Source organism: Aptenodytes forsteri, unplaced genomic scaffold, assembly GCF_000699145.1.
Source record: "Aptenodytes forsteri isolate BGI_AS27 unplaced genomic scaffold, ASM69914v1 Scaffold183, whole genome shotgun sequence".
NCBI lineage: Eukaryota > Metazoa > Chordata > Aves > Sphenisciformes > Spheniscidae > Aptenodytes > Aptenodytes forsteri.
The window spans coordinates 3,444,867-3,462,234 of record NW_008795918.1 but is presented as its reverse complement, the minus strand read 5'-3'; the positions used below and the strand labels follow the sequence as shown (position 1 = coordinate 3,462,234).

The 17,368-nt window shown below is 39.5% G+C and overlaps 1 protein-coding gene across 1 annotated transcript in view; it reads right to left on the bottom strand.

The window, feature by feature from the left end:
- Nucleotides 1-17,368, bottom strand: part of HECW2 (HECT, C2 and WW domain containing E3 ubiquitin protein ligase 2) — a 166,016-nt gene that overhangs the window by 102,016 nt on the left and 46,632 nt on the right. The window contains exon 2 of the mRNA XM_009284694.2: nucleotides 16,824-17,164. Within this exon, the coding sequence (XP_009282969.1) occupies nucleotides 16,824-17,115 (292 nt within the window). The 5' untranslated portion in view covers nucleotides 17,116-17,164. The remainder of the gene's footprint in view (nucleotides 1-16,823; nucleotides 17,165-17,368) is intronic.

Here is a 17,368-nt window from a genome sequence, read left to right as displayed (position 1 = left end):
CATTTCCACCAAACAATATAGTGGGTTATACGTTGTATTAATATTCAAGCAGACACAGGATAACCCAGAAATAGTTCAGGAGCGCAGCACATTCTAAATTTGCACACACACTTTCAAAGACGCTATTTTTGCAAGGTATACAGGCACAGGAAATCTAATTTGTTCACTTCTGTCTCGGTGCCTGCATACTTGTACTGTCCCTGACCTGATTCAGGTTCCCTTGGACTGCAACCTGGGGCTTGTTTACTTGACAAAAATTCACAAGTTTTTGTCAGTTCTTTGCTGAAGAGACCAAACCCATTTTGTCACAACGTGCCGGCAGTTTGTCATGATGGCTGTAGCCACCTACATTTGCTGATTTTCTCTACCACACTCTGTATACCATCCCCTATGCCTCAACATGGAGCTGCTAGCAGGTACGTATGCTGACCTGCAAGTCAATCTTGTGTCAAGCACTGTTTTTCTTTCCCGCATTCCTGCCAAATACATTACAATCAATAATTTCTTCAGATTCTTCAACAGGGACACTTCTACTAATGCAGGTTTTTTTGGTTTTGTTTTAAATAAACCATGACTATTCTGCCCTTTTGCTTGCCCTTGCTAAGAGGAACGCAGCACCTGTTCCCTCCCCACGTGGTCGCAGAGCCCCAACCTTGCCACCTCCACAAGAACTGGGAATGATTAACTAAAAAATTAACTACAAAATTAAGTAGCTGGATTTTATACCAGGAAAGTATAGAGGGTTGGAAGTATTTATAAGGACTTGGAAAGAAACTATAACAGATATACCACGATACTCCTTTGTAAATATCCCACAAATAGAGGGGAAAAAAGCCATCACTATCCTAAATCCTCAACACTGTGAGAACTGGGACTGCTTTACAACTGCTCATGATCATAGTTGTTCTTTGGGGTTTTTGGTTGGTTGGTTCCACCACCCCCTTGCCATTTCACCCTCTTCAGCATAACTAAGAAATACCTGTGCTCCTCCTTCAGAAAATATTTCAGCTGCATTGAACACCAGGACAAAACTGCTGTTGGACTTGTAGCTGCAACTCCCAATACATACTGATACTTCACTCCTAAAGGTCACATTAAAAAGCTTATAAATCAAAGTATCAAACTACTGTGGCCAACATTTATGCTCCAACGAGAGAAATGTAGCAAGTCAATTGTTCATGACTGCAAGTCACGGACAAACACAGACGACAACTAGAAAACCAGAGGCAGAGACCTGCACCACCTTCCGACTCCCTCCCTTTGCAGGGTGGGGTGCAGAGGGGGGAACTTTTAGACAGAGCATCGCAGCTGGATTTTTATTTCCTACCTGCATTTATCCTACCCTCGTTGTTTTGAGACACTTTACATACCAACAGGGTCAACTCCTTTGCGGTTACTCTGCGCTTTCTTCTCTCCGTTGTGAACTGCATGTATTCAGATTTTTCTGGAGTGCCTAAAAAACCTACAGTGTATGTCATCTGGAGATGCGGTATTTATTGCTTGCATCAGGGACTTTCTGTGTAATACACTAAAGCAGGGCAAGCTGGCTAATTACTGCTGCATCCAAGTTCAAAGTTCAGATCCAGATGTCAAACTTCTTAAAAATTCAGGATCATCTGGTTTTACTTTTAGTTTGGCTCATCAGAGAGAAAAATCCCAAATCATGACGTTTGATGCTGGCTTCCTCGTTTCTGTCCCTGAGTTGCTGTGTAATTCTTGGGAAGTAAAGAAAATCTCAAAGCCTTGCCTACCTACGTTACTAAAATGGTGACCTCTTACTTATTTTTAAACTAACTATGTAGGATTCCAGTCAGTTGCCAGCGCAGTGACTCAGCAAAGCCCCGTGCAGAGAAACTCCCTGCTGGGACTCTTGCAGCCCCGAAGGGAGAGAGGCCAGGTCGTGGGCCTTTCCTCACAGAACAAACGCACCTGCTTTAGGCAACTGCAGGACACGCAGGACGCCATCAGAAAGGGCTCCCGGAAGTCAGAATGCAGATCGTTTGCGAGTGATGAAATAAGGAGAGAAGCACATTGCCTATGCAGCCTCCAGATTTCAGGATGCTGTTTTAAGAAAGCCTGGTAGTCCTCAACTCAGCATCTTTACATTACTCCTCTTAATTTACAATCAAGTTCAGTGACGTCCTTAATGTTGCATTAGAGATCTGCTGTCACTTCACAATCCGCACCTCTCGCACGCTGATACCCGGGAGTCTGAAAACACGCCCAACATTTCTAACAGCAAGGCTCAGGTGCTCTTTTGGAATATTTTCTGCCAAATCCATTTGGAACATAGAGTATATATAACAGATTTTCAGAGAATTATCTATAAATTAGTATCCATAGAACTATCAAGGGCATCTATGATTTCAAACGCAGTATCCTCTATTCAGTAAGCAATTTATTTCAGGAGGTTGACTCATTTCCTTAAAGCTTTTTCAGCTATCTGTTGTGACTGAAAAAATTCAAAAAATTTAGAAGTACTCAAGGAAATGAGCCAACACATCCTGGAAGAAATTCATCCAATACACACACAATAAGATAAGTCAACCTTAGATTTCTAAAGAAATGAACAGGAAGAAGTTCTAAAAGAACCTGAAATATTTTCTGTGAAATACAATGTTTGTTTCCCATCATCGTAATTCTCCTTATGTCCACTTTAAAAGCAATGTGCTATGGCTAATCAGGAAGGTAAAGTGGGTTTTGGGTTTTTTTTTTTCCCCTGCAGAGACAAAAAACCTTCCCTGAAATAGTTTAGTGAATCTCCCCAATATTTAAATTAAAAATATTGCTGCCATTACGCCTCATGAGAACTTTATTTCAGATCCCTGGTGCTCACCCCCAGGGGCATAGGGTCCATGGTCAAACTATACATCCCAAGACGAAGCCTTTTCAGTGAGATGCGTAATGCACCACAGAACCCCCTCAGCACAGAGCTCTGGGGACACTGGCTACCTGGAGGTCATCACCCAGCGGCAAGGAAACAGTAAGTCCCTACCTTCAAGGGTCTCCAGCAATGTAATCAAGTGTACTGTCTTGGAAAAGTGCAACTCTGAAAACAAAAGCAAAGAACCAGAAACTTTTTTACAGCCTTTCCAAGAACCACTCATCCTAAGGGTTTCATGTTTCTGAATATCTGAAATCACGACAGGAACAAATGAAAAATCTATTTGCCAAACAAAAAAGATTTCATGAAATAGTACAATACAAAATTGCTTTTGCCCTTCTCTGGATTCTCACATACTTGTGAAGCATGAAGAGTGCGACTCAAGTATTTTGAGTATTCTCAGTCATTAAGTGAAAAAAGGCAGTTTTTCATTAAAACTTTTCTATGCCATTGTATATTAGACATGAATTTAGCAGCATGACAATGCTGAACAGATGCCTTTGGCTAGACATTTACCAAGTGACGACGTATGCACACGTGCTGGGCTGGCAAAGGTGCTAAACCTCTTCTTTCACTTGGGAGGCTCACTCCATATGCACATACAGCTTTTGGAAATGTAGCATGGTCCAGACATGGTAGTGAATCTCCCAGAACACATTAGCATCAGCAGCCAGTTCTGAGAGGCTCTCTCATCAATGCCACCCCACTCTTGGAGAAGTGATCAACTGCGGCTCTCACAATGGAGGGAAACTGCACCCTGAGTTTGCGGCACAAAATCACTCTTCAGACAGATTCAATCAAGACAATAAAATCTCTGTGCCTCCTTCTCATTTTCTCTATTTCTCTTGACAGTCTTTACAGTTTGGATCAGTGTCTGTTCAGTCTTTCCAGCTGATTGCCTTGGACTTCGTTTTTCTATTTGATGACTTCTCTGTATCGGAATATCCCTTGATCACTGTATGTAATTTGTCATCTTTACCTGGTCAGGCAAACAAAAAGGTTTCCAAACCTCAGCATGCCCCTTTGCAATCCACCAATTCCTTCATCATACGCAAGTTCTTAACATGCCAGTCCCAACATCCAGAAATATTTCATTGTTTTAAAGCTGTTATCTTATACAGAAAAGCTGAGATCCAACTGCTCTTCTAATGACGTAGTTTCACATTGCAGCTAATAGTTACAACCACCAGATGAGTAGATGGCCCGCGGAGGCACGGCCTCATGGTTCCTCCTGGCATGCTCCACTGGACAAAGCAGTCCGTTAGCTGCACAATGTCAGATCAGCAAGTATCCAAAGGAAAACTGTAACCAAATTAGATGCAACCCAAAGCTACACTGAAAGTCACTGGGTTTTTTGGAGGGAGGAGGTGTTAGTTTTCTCTAGGGCAAGGCAGATTCAACTTCTTGATCATCTTAATGATTTTTCCCACTCAGACTCCCCCTCACCTTAACACAAGAAATACCGTATAAAAACACAAGGAGAAGTACAAAGGCAGAAAGACAGACTGAGTGAAAAGGTATATACAGACTCCCCAAACCAACAGAAGAAAAACTAAAAAGTGTGTGGAGCTGGGGGGGGGGGCGGGCATAATAAAATAATCATTTCATCATTTCCTACTTCAAATTAACTTGTTTGTTTGTTTGCTCACAGTACCCAGAATGTCATAAACCTAAATTTTGACATATTTCCACAGAACCTTCCATGAAAAGAAACGGGGTGGAAGGAGCAGAAGTGGGATTTGCAGAAAAACAAAAAACCCCACACTCAATTCAAGCCAATGTACCCCCCCAAAAAAAACCAAAGGGGGGGGGGGGGGGGGGGGGGGCGGGCATAATAAAATAATCATTTCATCATTTCCTACTTCAAATTAACTTGTTTGTTTGTTTGCTCACAGTACCCAGAATGTCATAAACCTAAATTTTGACATATTTCCACAGAACCTTCCATGAAAAGAAACGGGGTGGAAGGAGCAGAAGTGGGATTTGCAGAAAAACAAAAAACCCCACACTCAATTCAAGCCAATGTACCCCCCCAAAAAAAAACAAACCAACAAACAAAAACAAAGACTTTTTTCAGATTATGTAGCTTATTAGCAAAAAGTTAATTTTCAGAATGAAATTGCTCAACCTTTGTCTGAGCAAAAAGAGAGTTGGAGTAATGCTAAGTGGTAATTCAGATCCTTGAACAGTGAGCAAGTGGAACCTCTAAAGAGTGAGTTTGTCCTGCTTTATTATTTTGAAATCAAATACTTTTAACAGGCTCTTCTCATCTTTAAAGAATCACAACACTCTAGGTTTAGCCAAATGCAGTTTTTAGATTAATGTACTTCATATCCAACTACCTTCAATTTGTTCACAATAATTGGAGTTTCTGGTGAGTACGTATCTACAAGATTACCAAGACTTCAGTAAATATTCTTGAGTACCAAATGACCTACCTCAACGTAATTGGTGGTTCATGCCCTAGGAAAACGGAAGACTGTTTTCCATTGGAAATTAAAATGGTATTTTATGATGAAGTCTTGATGAACTACGTCTAACTGCACAGCAGTCCTAAGTAAAAAAGACATTATCCAAGCAATAGTATCTTACTAATCTATTCTTCATTACCTCTCATGCAGTAGATGCAGAAGAGTGAAAAAGGAGGTTGGAAGATTGCCCAGGATCTTTGCAATCTACTTCAGCAGAAGAGAATTTAGAATTTTCACGATAAGTTAACTCCAGAGTAATGCACTGACAGTATAAACAGTTTTCCCGTAATAACCAGAAAAACTGCTAATCTGTCTTCAGCACCATTGTATCATATTCAGAGTAATGGAATGACTTTTTCTCCCCATACGTTGCCTAGATCTTCCTCTTCACACATATGCTTTATCAGTTTTGTAATGAGATGGATTATTTCTTCAGGGTTAAGATTTACCTTTTAAACAAAAAGGATACCGATATAGTTACTTCTGGTCTAAAATCTTTAAGCTCAGGTCATGAAGATGAGAGCAGAGGAAGCCAAACACTGCTTATGACAAGTACTAAATGGGTCTGCAGATAAAACTGGATGAGACCAAAGCTAAAAGAAACACAAAGGTCATGTTGCAATTCTTTAGAAGCAGTATCATTTTATCCGTGCCAAAAATCAAAGCCAATTATATTAAAATCACCACTAGAAGTCAAAAAAGGACATAAATGTCTTGCTTATTTAACTTTTTAGCATGAAATCTCAGAAGTAAAAAGCTTCCTCTCTTGCAGTGTTAACATGCAACAGCAAAAAAGGACCACAAAACTGTGTAGGCTAATGAAGGCAAAGAAGCTTTATTAATTTGTGTAAATATCTTGAAAGCACTTACAGATAACAACATTTCCATTATTTCTTTTAAATTCCTAGCAGTAATTCCCTGGGACTCTGCAAGCAAAGAACAGAACCTAGAATTAAATACAACTAGAAGCAAAGGCTCACCAACTCAGCTACTCCCAGCAACGCAAGTAAACCCAGAGCATACATAAGTAATTACAAAACGCACAATCAGACTTGCACTCCTATTACAGCAGCCTACAAATCGCATCCCATCACACCCTCTCTGCTGAGGTCACTGCTGCACATTGCAGCTGAGAAGGTGCAGTGGCGAATTACTGCCAAAGAGACAGTCTCTCTCACTCCAGGTTACACACTCCTGCAGGTTCCCTGCAGCTACCCCTGCTGCTCTCCCTCATCCCATTTGAGATGCTAAGTCAGTATAGAGCTGTTTGTACTCTGGGGAGAGTAAATGCTCTGCCAGCTGAGCTCTGCTCAGCCAATGGGCAGTAAATAGTAGCACCGAAGACAGTAATCTACACTAATCTGAAAGGCGATAATTTTTATTTACTTGCTTGAGCAGGAGAGAGGGACTGTACTCAATTAAGTGTGCTGTAATCAGGACTGCTTTTCAAAAATCTTAATCTTATGTGCTAATGACTCAGAACATCTAGCCAAATGGACAACAAAAGCCATAAAGCTATTCACATCATTTGGTGAAATGCCACTGATGTCAGGTGGGTTGTCTTTGATTTTACTTGCCGAAAATAGATCACGGGTGTGGGGTTTTTTTAAAGGAAACTGGACAATGCGCTTTTATCCTATTGCTCAAATAATTTACAAGTTAAAGAATACATCAAAGAAAGTGTCGTTGCCTGTACATTAAGTACTACCCCATCAATAACTCCCAAAATCTTATTCATTGTTGACTTTGGTAGATTGTTGCATCCTTATTCAGAGATGCATTAATGTTGAAAAGTTTGTCAAACTGAATTTCCCCTCTCCCTGCAGGCTACCATCTGCTGAACTGTCATGCATGAAACTCTATATAGAAATTAAACTACAGTGAACATAGAAAAGATGGGGTTTTTTTTCTTTTTTATGAGGTCATTACTGGATATTTATCTCAATGACAACAGTATGTGCCTGCTATTGCACTATAATGTTTTTCTATGCATATTTCACCTTATAAAGCCAAACCCATTTAGGCTTAACTGGCTTCATATGCAAGAAAGCGCTTCCACATTTGATGGCAAAGATAAAACATTGATTAAGGTCCTGATCTTGCAAGTCACCAAATGCCTTCAAGTCTTAGCCCTCTTCACTGATGACACCTAGTAGGTCCAAGCTTTCAGGTTTAATCTGTCAAAAATTATCCTCAAGTGAGACTCCACTCATCTGAACCACATTTATGTCCATCAGATAAAGTTTAAATTCTCAAGGAAGGAAGCATTTCATAGAGCATGAGAGTTCATACCATATCCGATAATGAAAACTTCTAATGGAACTGAATAGCAATGATCAGAGAATTATTGTCAGGGAAAACCAGAAACTGAATTTCTAATTACACTTCCTGTAAGAAAACTAGAAACTGGTGACCTGTACCCATCAAACCTTCTTCTCTGTACAGTTAAAGAGGGCTTGATGTTAACAGTGACATGCAAGAAGAGATCAAGCTGAAATTAAATTCTTAAATATGTCCTTTAAGAATAAACATCCTTTGTCCATTTCCCTTACGATCTGATTATATAGCCACATAACTATGCAAGTTATTTTGAATATATTATATAAATTTTCAAAATAAGCTCCTTTACATTCACTTAAGACTTTACAGTACTCATCTTGCTTCTTCCAGGCAAAGTAACAAATCTTTGTTGTATCTTCTCCTCTTCTCCTTACTACAGTACCGGGGAACGACTATGTTATTTTTACGGAAATTGTAGGTTCATTTTTTACGTTACCGCACATGGGGATAAAGGATTAATTTATTCCCAAGGTCAGGGCAGGAATGACAAAGGCAATGAATCTACTAATTTTTATAAACTTTCAAGGACTACTGACACATTAGTGATGGAATGAGTGATAGTGACTGGAAATACAAATGAAGACTTTGACATTAACTCCAAATGACTGCTAGACAAAGGAGGCAGATCTCGTGAAGAGAGTTTGACCAGGCCTTGAAACAAAGCTCTGAAGCACGGGATTTGCTTGCCTGGGAATTGGCTCCCCACCAGAATGAGAGCAACGGAGTCCTGGATGCTCCTGGGCAAAGAGACAAGAAATGCTGCCAATGCAGACGTTTGTAAGCTTTGTTTCTCCCAAGGAGTAAACGCCAGCTAAGCATAGCCAGTTTAACGGCACTCTTGTTGCATCTTCATGCCACATCAGTACCTCTCTTATGCCAAACTGGCAAATTGTACAAGGGTTGGGTACCGCTCAGGCCCAGCTGAAAGTTTTTCCGTACCAGAGGAGCTCTAAGATGGTCAGGTCTTTTTTGTTCCTCAAATAGCATAAGTTACAAGACACATCTTGATGAGCTTTGCTAGGAAACGAGGCCTATCAAGATCAGTATTGGCACCTTCAGTAACCTCCTCCAGTTATAATTTAAGAACCTGTGTATCCAATATCAGCATATATTAAAAGGTTATGTTAAACTTATACACCAATAAAGCGTTAGATTCAGTCCTAGTATGCGTTTCTCATCTTTTTAAGTGCCACTGGTTTTAACTACATCAGTCACGTCCTTAACATACTGTATGTCCTGGTTTTGGCAGGGATAGAGTTAATTTTCTTCCTAGTAGCTGGTACAGTGCTGTGTTTTAGATTTAGGGTGAGAACAATGTTGATAACACACCGATGTTTTAGTTGTTGCTAAGTAGTGCTTACACTAGTCAAGGACTTTTCAGCTTCCCGTGCTCTACCGACTGAGAAGGCTGGAGGTGCACAAGAAGCTGGTATGACGTCATGCTCAGCATATAAAGCTGGGGGAAAAAGGAGGAAGGGGGGGATATTTGGAGTGATGGCGTTTGTCTTCCCAAGTAACCGTTACGCGTGATGGAGCCCTGCTTTCCTGGGGATGGCTGAACACCTGCCTGCCGAGGGGAAGTAGTGAATGAATTCCTTGGTTTGCTTTGCTTGCGTGCACGGCTTTTGCTTTACCTAGTAAACTGCCTTTACCTCAACCCACGAGTTTTCTCACTTTTACCCTTCCAATTCTCTCCCCCATCCCACTGGGGGGGAGTGAGCGAGCAGCTGTGTGGTGCTTAGTTGCCAGTCTGAGGTTAAACCACAACACTGTATTTAACACTCAGCTTATAACACTTCTCCATTAATTCAGATTCTTATAGTCATTGATAAATCTGTGCAGATGAAGGAGCCAAGAACTTCATAAAAAATTTATAGGATGAATTCCAGCACTGTGCATAATGCAAAACTAATCCATAATCTATTACTTACATGAAGCAAATTAATAGATGAATTAATGTAACTACTTTTTCAATCCAGTTGTCAGTGACTTGGAGTAACTGTTTTTCCCAAATTATTTTGGAAATGCTGTGTGGCATGTTGATTTGATGACAGAAAACAGGTCAGCAAATGTCTTTTAAAAAAAAAAAAAATCAAAATGAAAGTCAACCTCCTTCAAACAAATAAAAAAACCCAAGCTAACACAAGGCAGTTTTATGGTAAAAGAGAATATTATGAATTCAAAAGTGTACATTGTTTTCCATTATCCAGTGTTTGTATTTGCCATCTTCCCACCTGCTGGAACAGTCACTTACATAAAAAAGGCAGGGTGGGGAGAACACTGCTTTCTATCCAAAGGATTGAAAGTGTAGTCATGCCAAAACCTCTTGCAGTGGAAAGATACTGACAATACAGCTGAAAGTGTCCTCCCTGCAGTTACGTTTGTCTAGTTTTCAGGTCAGGGGTATCTCAAAAACTTAAAAAACAAAATTAACTGAAAAGTTTGGATGTTCTGGCAACACTTTCTCTGTCACAGCTTGAACTTATTCCAGACATAAATATCATCCTACAAGATTCTAGGTTTTGTTTTTATTTTTTAGCAGGGAGGTAATTCTTTTCTTCTTAAAACAAATAATGAGTGTATTTTAATGTAGTGAGTATATCTTTTAAGGTATCTGCTGCATGCGATGAAAATACATAGAGAAAGCATCTTCTATTCATGTCTTCTAACTTTTGCAGTAAAGAGAAGGTATTATGCTGTCCATACACTGATTTTTGAGCAAAATTTACTAGCTCACAACTGAGGAGGAGAAAGTACCAAATCCCATGTTGGGGAAAAAGTAGCTCTGCATGTGGGTCAGGATCTAGGAAGAAAGGAAAGAATAAGATTGAAATGCAGTACCTGGTGGGAAAGCTTCTGAAGACCCTTGGTTTGTTACAGATTTTTTTTTGTTGGTTGTTGTGTTTTTTTTTTTTTTTTTTAAATCACTGTAAGCCTCACCGCATTTGATTTTGGGATACAATTCCTATATTAGACTGCCTTCACTTTTCATTAGCCCACTCAAGAGGTGGCCTTTCCCTAAATACTACTAAGTCACCAGTAAATGAGGTACTTCAAGGCAGCTTTTTCCACATACTTTTGCTTATCACAAGTATCAACATTCAGACAGACACTGACTAGCGCCAAGCCCAGATGCAGGCCAACATTAATTGAAGTTCTCTCCTGTAATCCTACTTATTGTCGACTATGAACTTTGCTTTGTTCTACATATTATTTAAGCATAGGTCCCCAGTGGGAGTTTTACCGACATCTCAACATGCACAGGTATGGCTCTTCCAGAGCTTCAGAGTCATAGCTAGTCCTTTTGTTTATTTTTTGAAGAGAACAAGACCTAGTGCTTAGATATTCAGATGATGTCATTAAAAAAACCCTAAATCCCCAGTGGTTGATGACAAAGGGCACAATGCCAGCCTCTTGGAAGCCTATGCCAAAGACTCTATCATGGAGCCAGCCGGGTAAAGACCCACTCTTCTATATGGAAAGTGGAGCCCATGGTTTGCAGACTTTAGCTGCAGCCAAAATGAGGAGTAACCACAAATTAATACTGTTATGCCTAGTAACTAGTCTAGACATTAACAGTACTGCTCAGATTTTAAGGTACAGAAGAGTACTCATGTTGCTAAAACAGGAAGGAAAAAAATCAAGTGAATAATCAGGCTTTTCTGGAAGATAATAAAGTTATTACTTTATATGTTTTCTATAATGGAGACCAGAGAAATCTTTTGGGAATAAAGTAACTTAACATTTTATAATCTCTGTCTAATGTAAGCCACTATTTTAAGTGTATTAAAGGAAGTTTATGTGAAAGCTTTTTCCTTTTTAATCTTTTCTGACCTGAAATGGAAAGGCTCCAAACTCCATTACCCTAAGAGGCTTAGTATAAACCTAGATACTATCTAAATTGCCCTATATAACTCTGCATCAGTTTTTTCTGTTTTGTTTTTATAATGCTATTGTGAATCCACGCAGTAGGTATAACAAAAAGCCAAGCAGCCTGTGAAAAGCAGCTGATGGAAATAAATATAATGACCTTTGATAGCCAGCATTTTAAATGTGCTAAGGATCTCTAGAATAAGGGCATGCATCTCATAACTAGGACTCCGTAAATTAGGACAAAAATAGGCCAACCTGGGCAATTTGGCCATGGGAGTTAATCTATTTAAACCAAAAGTAGGGTTTGCTTCTCTCTCCTGACTTTTTAGTCTTTATTTTGTACTTTCTGATTTCTTTAAATATGAGACTTCATGGCAGCCCATAAAACTCATCAAGATTCCACTTCCCTCAGCATGCCACGAACAGTGGAGAGTCCACCTGCTCATCTTCTTGAACAGTTCTCACTTCCCAAGGAAGTCCCGGTACCCTGCTGCTACAATAACACAGTGGCAAGAAAACTGGGATATCTCATAGTCTCTTCAAACTGAATATCCATTTCTCTTTTTTGATTGCAACTGGGTCCAATACTTTGCACAGCCTTACTCACTAAAGGAATCCAGAGCCTGACCACTCCTGCCATCGCAAGATTCAGATTCCTCTTAATTAGAGGAAAAAATTTCTGTAAAACTCCAATAACTTAAATATTGCTTGGAACAAACATTTTTAAAGCATGCACGGACAGAGCAAAAGCTGGGTCAGTACTGGACAAGAAAACTTCATGGGTCTAACAGGATGCAAAATGTGTTTGTTAAATTCTGTAGTCTTCTACCACTTCAAAAAATGAAGAAGGTTTTCAGTCTAAATCCTAGTTTAGCTCTTTAAAAAATAAATACATTTTAAAAATTGAGAGAATGGACGTCTTCCTTCCTTCTCATTAGGACAGAAAGACTGAAAATTTCTCTTTACTCTTTAGAGTAAGCACAGGTATAATACCTCTACTAAAAAGCTCCCTCTCTGAATTTCATCATGCCTCGTCACTTTCAAGTGACGATCCTCATAACTGGTCCCGAAGAAGAAATGAGAAGCCCATCCTAGGCAAAGCTTAAAGTTGAATTCAAAATTATAAACCTGCATTTCAGATTTGACAATTTCACATTTCATGCAACACTGCCTGATTTACCTAAAGAAGAGCTCAGACTCAGAAATAACATTTCTCCCTTGCACACAGTCTCACTGGGACACCTTTTGTGCTTTCATAGATGTGTTATCTACATTCTCCACACATCTCATGCCTCTGGAGCTAGAAAGCTGCTTCAAGAAAACTTGATGGACAAAACTGTTCAAGAAGTGCTACTGATACTTTAAAGAGTTCAGACTGTACAAAACCAGAAATAGTCAGGAAAAAGGATGTTTGCCTTCACAGAATATGCGTGTCCCTCACATACACTTTTCTTCTGGTAATCCTTAGGCATACACTGGAAAAGAAGATGACCCTCTGTAAAAAGCAGTCCCTCAACAAGCAAACAGATCACATTTTGGCTGCACGAAGTGATGAAACAGAGGAAGATACAAGTATGGTACTAAAACCAGCAAACTTGCACATGTATCTAAAAACATTCCTTAAAATACAAAATTCTAGAAAAACTGAGCATGAATTTAGCTATGTAGAGCTATGTAGAATTTTTCATAGTTAAGTTCAACTTCTTGCATTTAAAAACAAAAGATCAAAAGTTACTGCAGAGGAGTATCCCGAGGACATTATAGTGAATTAATGTTTAAAAAAATACGCAGTCTTTTCTACAAAGTCTTTGTTTGTTTATGACTCTCCCCCCACTTTTTAAAGAAAAAACAAACAAGCAAAAAAAAAAAACCCACCAAAAACAGAAGTCTGGAAAAAATCCACATGCACTTTAAAAAAAAAAATAAATAAAATCAGTCCTTCAGATTAAGATCATTCTGTGTTTCTCCCCTTAGGCTTTTCTCTGTTTAAAAAGATAACATCTATTTTCATAACCATTTAGCAGGCCAAACATTTCACTGAAGTTGTATTGCACTTAGAAAAAGCTCCATCTACTATTCCCTAGTGTAAGCCAATCATCTGCAAACCACCTAGGAGTAAAGGCAGTGACTCTGATTACTGACAGTCTTGTGACCAACTGCACCAACCAATCTCTGGGTGAATGTGTACAGTGATTTGTAGTCAGTCTCTTAAAAAGAAAGGGGTCTAATAAGTTTGGTGGGATTCCTAGCGAGCCACTGCAATTTTAACCATGCAGTAAAACCGCACTAAGCAGCACAGAAGTAACTGCTTTCTCATGATAGAAAACTAATGAGAGCACGTTAATTGAATGAAGAGGGAAGGCGGTTACCCAGTGTGTCATTTTCAATTCCTTTTATAACGGATGTATTCTATGAAATTAATTTGAAGTGAAAATTTACCTGGATTGCTTCAGACCTTTCACCAGATCGCTCTGTGCTAATGCCCGAGCTCAGAATGATACTTATCTTTAGAATTTCACCTTCTCTTCATTTACAGAATTAACAACCCCTTTTTCCCCCCACAAACACAGTGATCTAGCTTTCATGACAGTTAATTGTACAACCAACATAAAAAAACCCCACAGGACCATGCTTTTGGTTATGCAATGTGCTTTTTAAAGTAAGAGCAAAATATTTGCCTTTTTCTGTTCCTAGCTCCTTGAAAAATGGTGCTTTACTAGAAGACGTGGGGGGACATCGGCGGTACAGCACTAGGCTGGCACAGCCCTAGTGCTGTCTTGTGTTAGTGACCACACACAATTTCCACTGCCTTCAGGAGGCAATGCCAGAGGAGAGCGACTTTGTAAGTGAAATGGTTTTCATTTTAAAGAAAGAACAGGATAGATAACCTCAAGCAACTATGTTGAATATTAATAACGTGTTTGAGAAGGGAGCTTTTGTTTTTAAATGTATTCACCCACAAACATCCCTCTCCTGAGAAAGTAACTGTCCTTGACTTTCAAAGGAGTAAGTGGGGACTGGAGGTACTTCACAACAATTATTACAAAGGACTGAAAATCCTGGATTATACCCTGTGGGATTTAACTTACCTTAGCTATGTCTATAAAGTTTTATTATTTTTTATTTTTAAAAGATGCTAGATACTTGAAAGAGTTCATCAAAAAACCTAAATCATAGACAGGCATGCCTATCAGGCTGAATATATCCCTTCCTCTCTGTTGTAAAAAATGTGCAATTTCATCATACAGAATGATGAAACCACAAGTCTTAACAAGAAAGACTCTGCGCTCAGATCTATTTTAAATCAGGAACAAAACTCTCACCAGCACTCATGGATCTCAAGTGGCAGCAGAGACAAAAGCTCAATGTGAATAAGTTCCTGGACTTTTCATCATTTAAAAAGAAAACAGGAAACACAACATGTATCTCAAACACTCTGGTATTACACAGTAGCGTGATGGGGGTTTTAGGCCCAAGAAGGTGTAAATTTGGCTGTTCGTTATAGGATTCTTACTCTGTGGTAACTTAACATTGTTTTGTACTTTAGGGGCTCAACAGACTGAAAGTAGAAATATTTTTAATCATGAAAGTAGGGTAAAAGTCACTTAGAGCCTACAATAAGAACCAAGAAGAACTTTATGGAAGGATGCTATACTTCAGCATCTTGAATACCAATCCTGAAGTGCTGTGAACCATGAAAAAAACAACAGGAAGGGGTGTCAAACCTTTATTCAGACGAAGCTCTCAATGTATTTAAATTAGAATGTTTAAGCTCCATTTAGCAGTCTGTGCATTTTACAGCACAGACCACACTTAAGGCTGCTAATGCCGTCGGGAAGATTCATGTCTGTTTATTATGGAGACACTTCATTTAGGTGGCTTAAATGTTAGCACATATCCACAGTTCATCCCAGGAGAGACTGAAGCTCATGCAGCAACTCCAATACAGTTTTTATAACCAGGTAAGCACTGGAACAGCACAAGTCCAGTCCAGTTTGTGGAGCTGCAGTAATGTTGGGGAAAAAATATCAGACAAAAAAAGAGTAAGAACTGGAAACAGCATCTCCACAGCATGTAACAAAGTGATGCACAGACTGAACATCTTGGGAAAAGCTGGCACAGCAAGTATCTCTCCAAAATCCTACCGAGACCGATTTCATTGCACTAAGCTTAATCCCAGCACAGACAAAATTCCAGTGGTCAGACCTGTTTCTACCAGCTTCTGCTATACTTGCTTTTGGCCGGCTGAACTGACAGTTCCTTTCTACATTAGTAATTACATTCAGAGAAGCAGTGCAATCTTGAAATGAATCAACCGATCAGTCCCACTTACTGACCACTGGTTAAATTCAAAGAGTAATTTTAATGCATGTGAACTGGATTCCTTGAGAAGATGACTAAACCCCATGTGCCACTACAGCTACCCGCTAGCTACGCTCCAGTTCCTAGTGGGGACATAAAGATTGTCCTTTGGACAGTTCCAAACCACACACGCAGCAGGGATGTCTGCATCTAGGGACCTGACTAAAAGTAATACAATGGAAAATCCCAACTCAAATATGCTGCTGATGCTAGGGTCTCAGCCCCAACTGCTTTGACCTACTGATCCGCTCCTTTTGAGCCACATTATTTGCTAATGCACACACTGCCCACATGCCCTTGCATGCCAGCCTAGAGCTCTTTCCAGCTCCCTCCTATGAAATATCCTGAACAGCACAGAAAAAGCACAAAAAGAATCTCTTTACAGGATTTCCTTCTACAAGAATTCTTCATAAACAGAAATTCTCACTCCTTCAGAATTGATACAATTTCAATTCTACAAAATCAGACACATACAAAATACCTTTTGACAAATGTTAAGAATTTACTTGTCCAAAAAACTGTATAAACATTGGACAGTAAGCATGTCAAGTTACATGATGAATATGGTACTCCAAATTTTCCAGTCTGTAAGCCAGCCACCAGCAAAGGTGAAAACAGAAAACTGTATGCACGTTTGTTGTTTCAGAAGAATGCATTTCATTTCCTAGCAGGTCATTGTGGAATCAGATCTACATTAATTAGAGTCATGTTTTTACATAGTTCACTGCACTAAGAAAAGCAAAGAGAAATCCAAAGTAATTCTCTGCGATCTTACCTCAACTTTATCTTTCAATTAATCATGTAGTGTGCCAGAACACATATCAGAAAAGGAAATATGAAGTGGAAAAAGAGCAACAAACACACAGAAGTACTACAACATGGTTCTGACTTACCTATGTGATAAAGTCCTATCCAGTCAGTTGGGTCTACTTCTTCCTTAATATCCCAGAAAATGATGAGGTTCTGAGATTGCCCCAAGGTGTATTCGTACATACTGGCTGTCAGACTAGACCTGCTATCCGAGGTCACTAAATCAGTGTCACTGTTGGCACGCTGCAAGTTCATGTTCTCAGCCATGGTGCCCTGAGATGCCAAACTCTGCAGATTCTCTGGGCTCAGAGTATACCGTAGCTGTGGGTTGCGACGTCGCACGAAAAGCAGATGTTCTCGGGCTGAACTGGCCATCTCTCCTCCGCTTTTGTCAAGTTACGTGAAGAAGTTGTTGTTCAGAGATCTATAATGAAGAAGGAAAAAAGAAAGGAAAAAGAAAGTGTTAAAAGTGAGATAGCAGGTTACTCAGTCAAATATTAAATGCAGAGGCATTAGTGCAAAAATGTTCCTACAGAAGCCAAAAATGGACTGAGTACAATCTTTTACTTCATTGCTCTACCACTGCAGCCACCTCAGTGTCTGTATATTAAAAAAAAAAAAAAAAAAA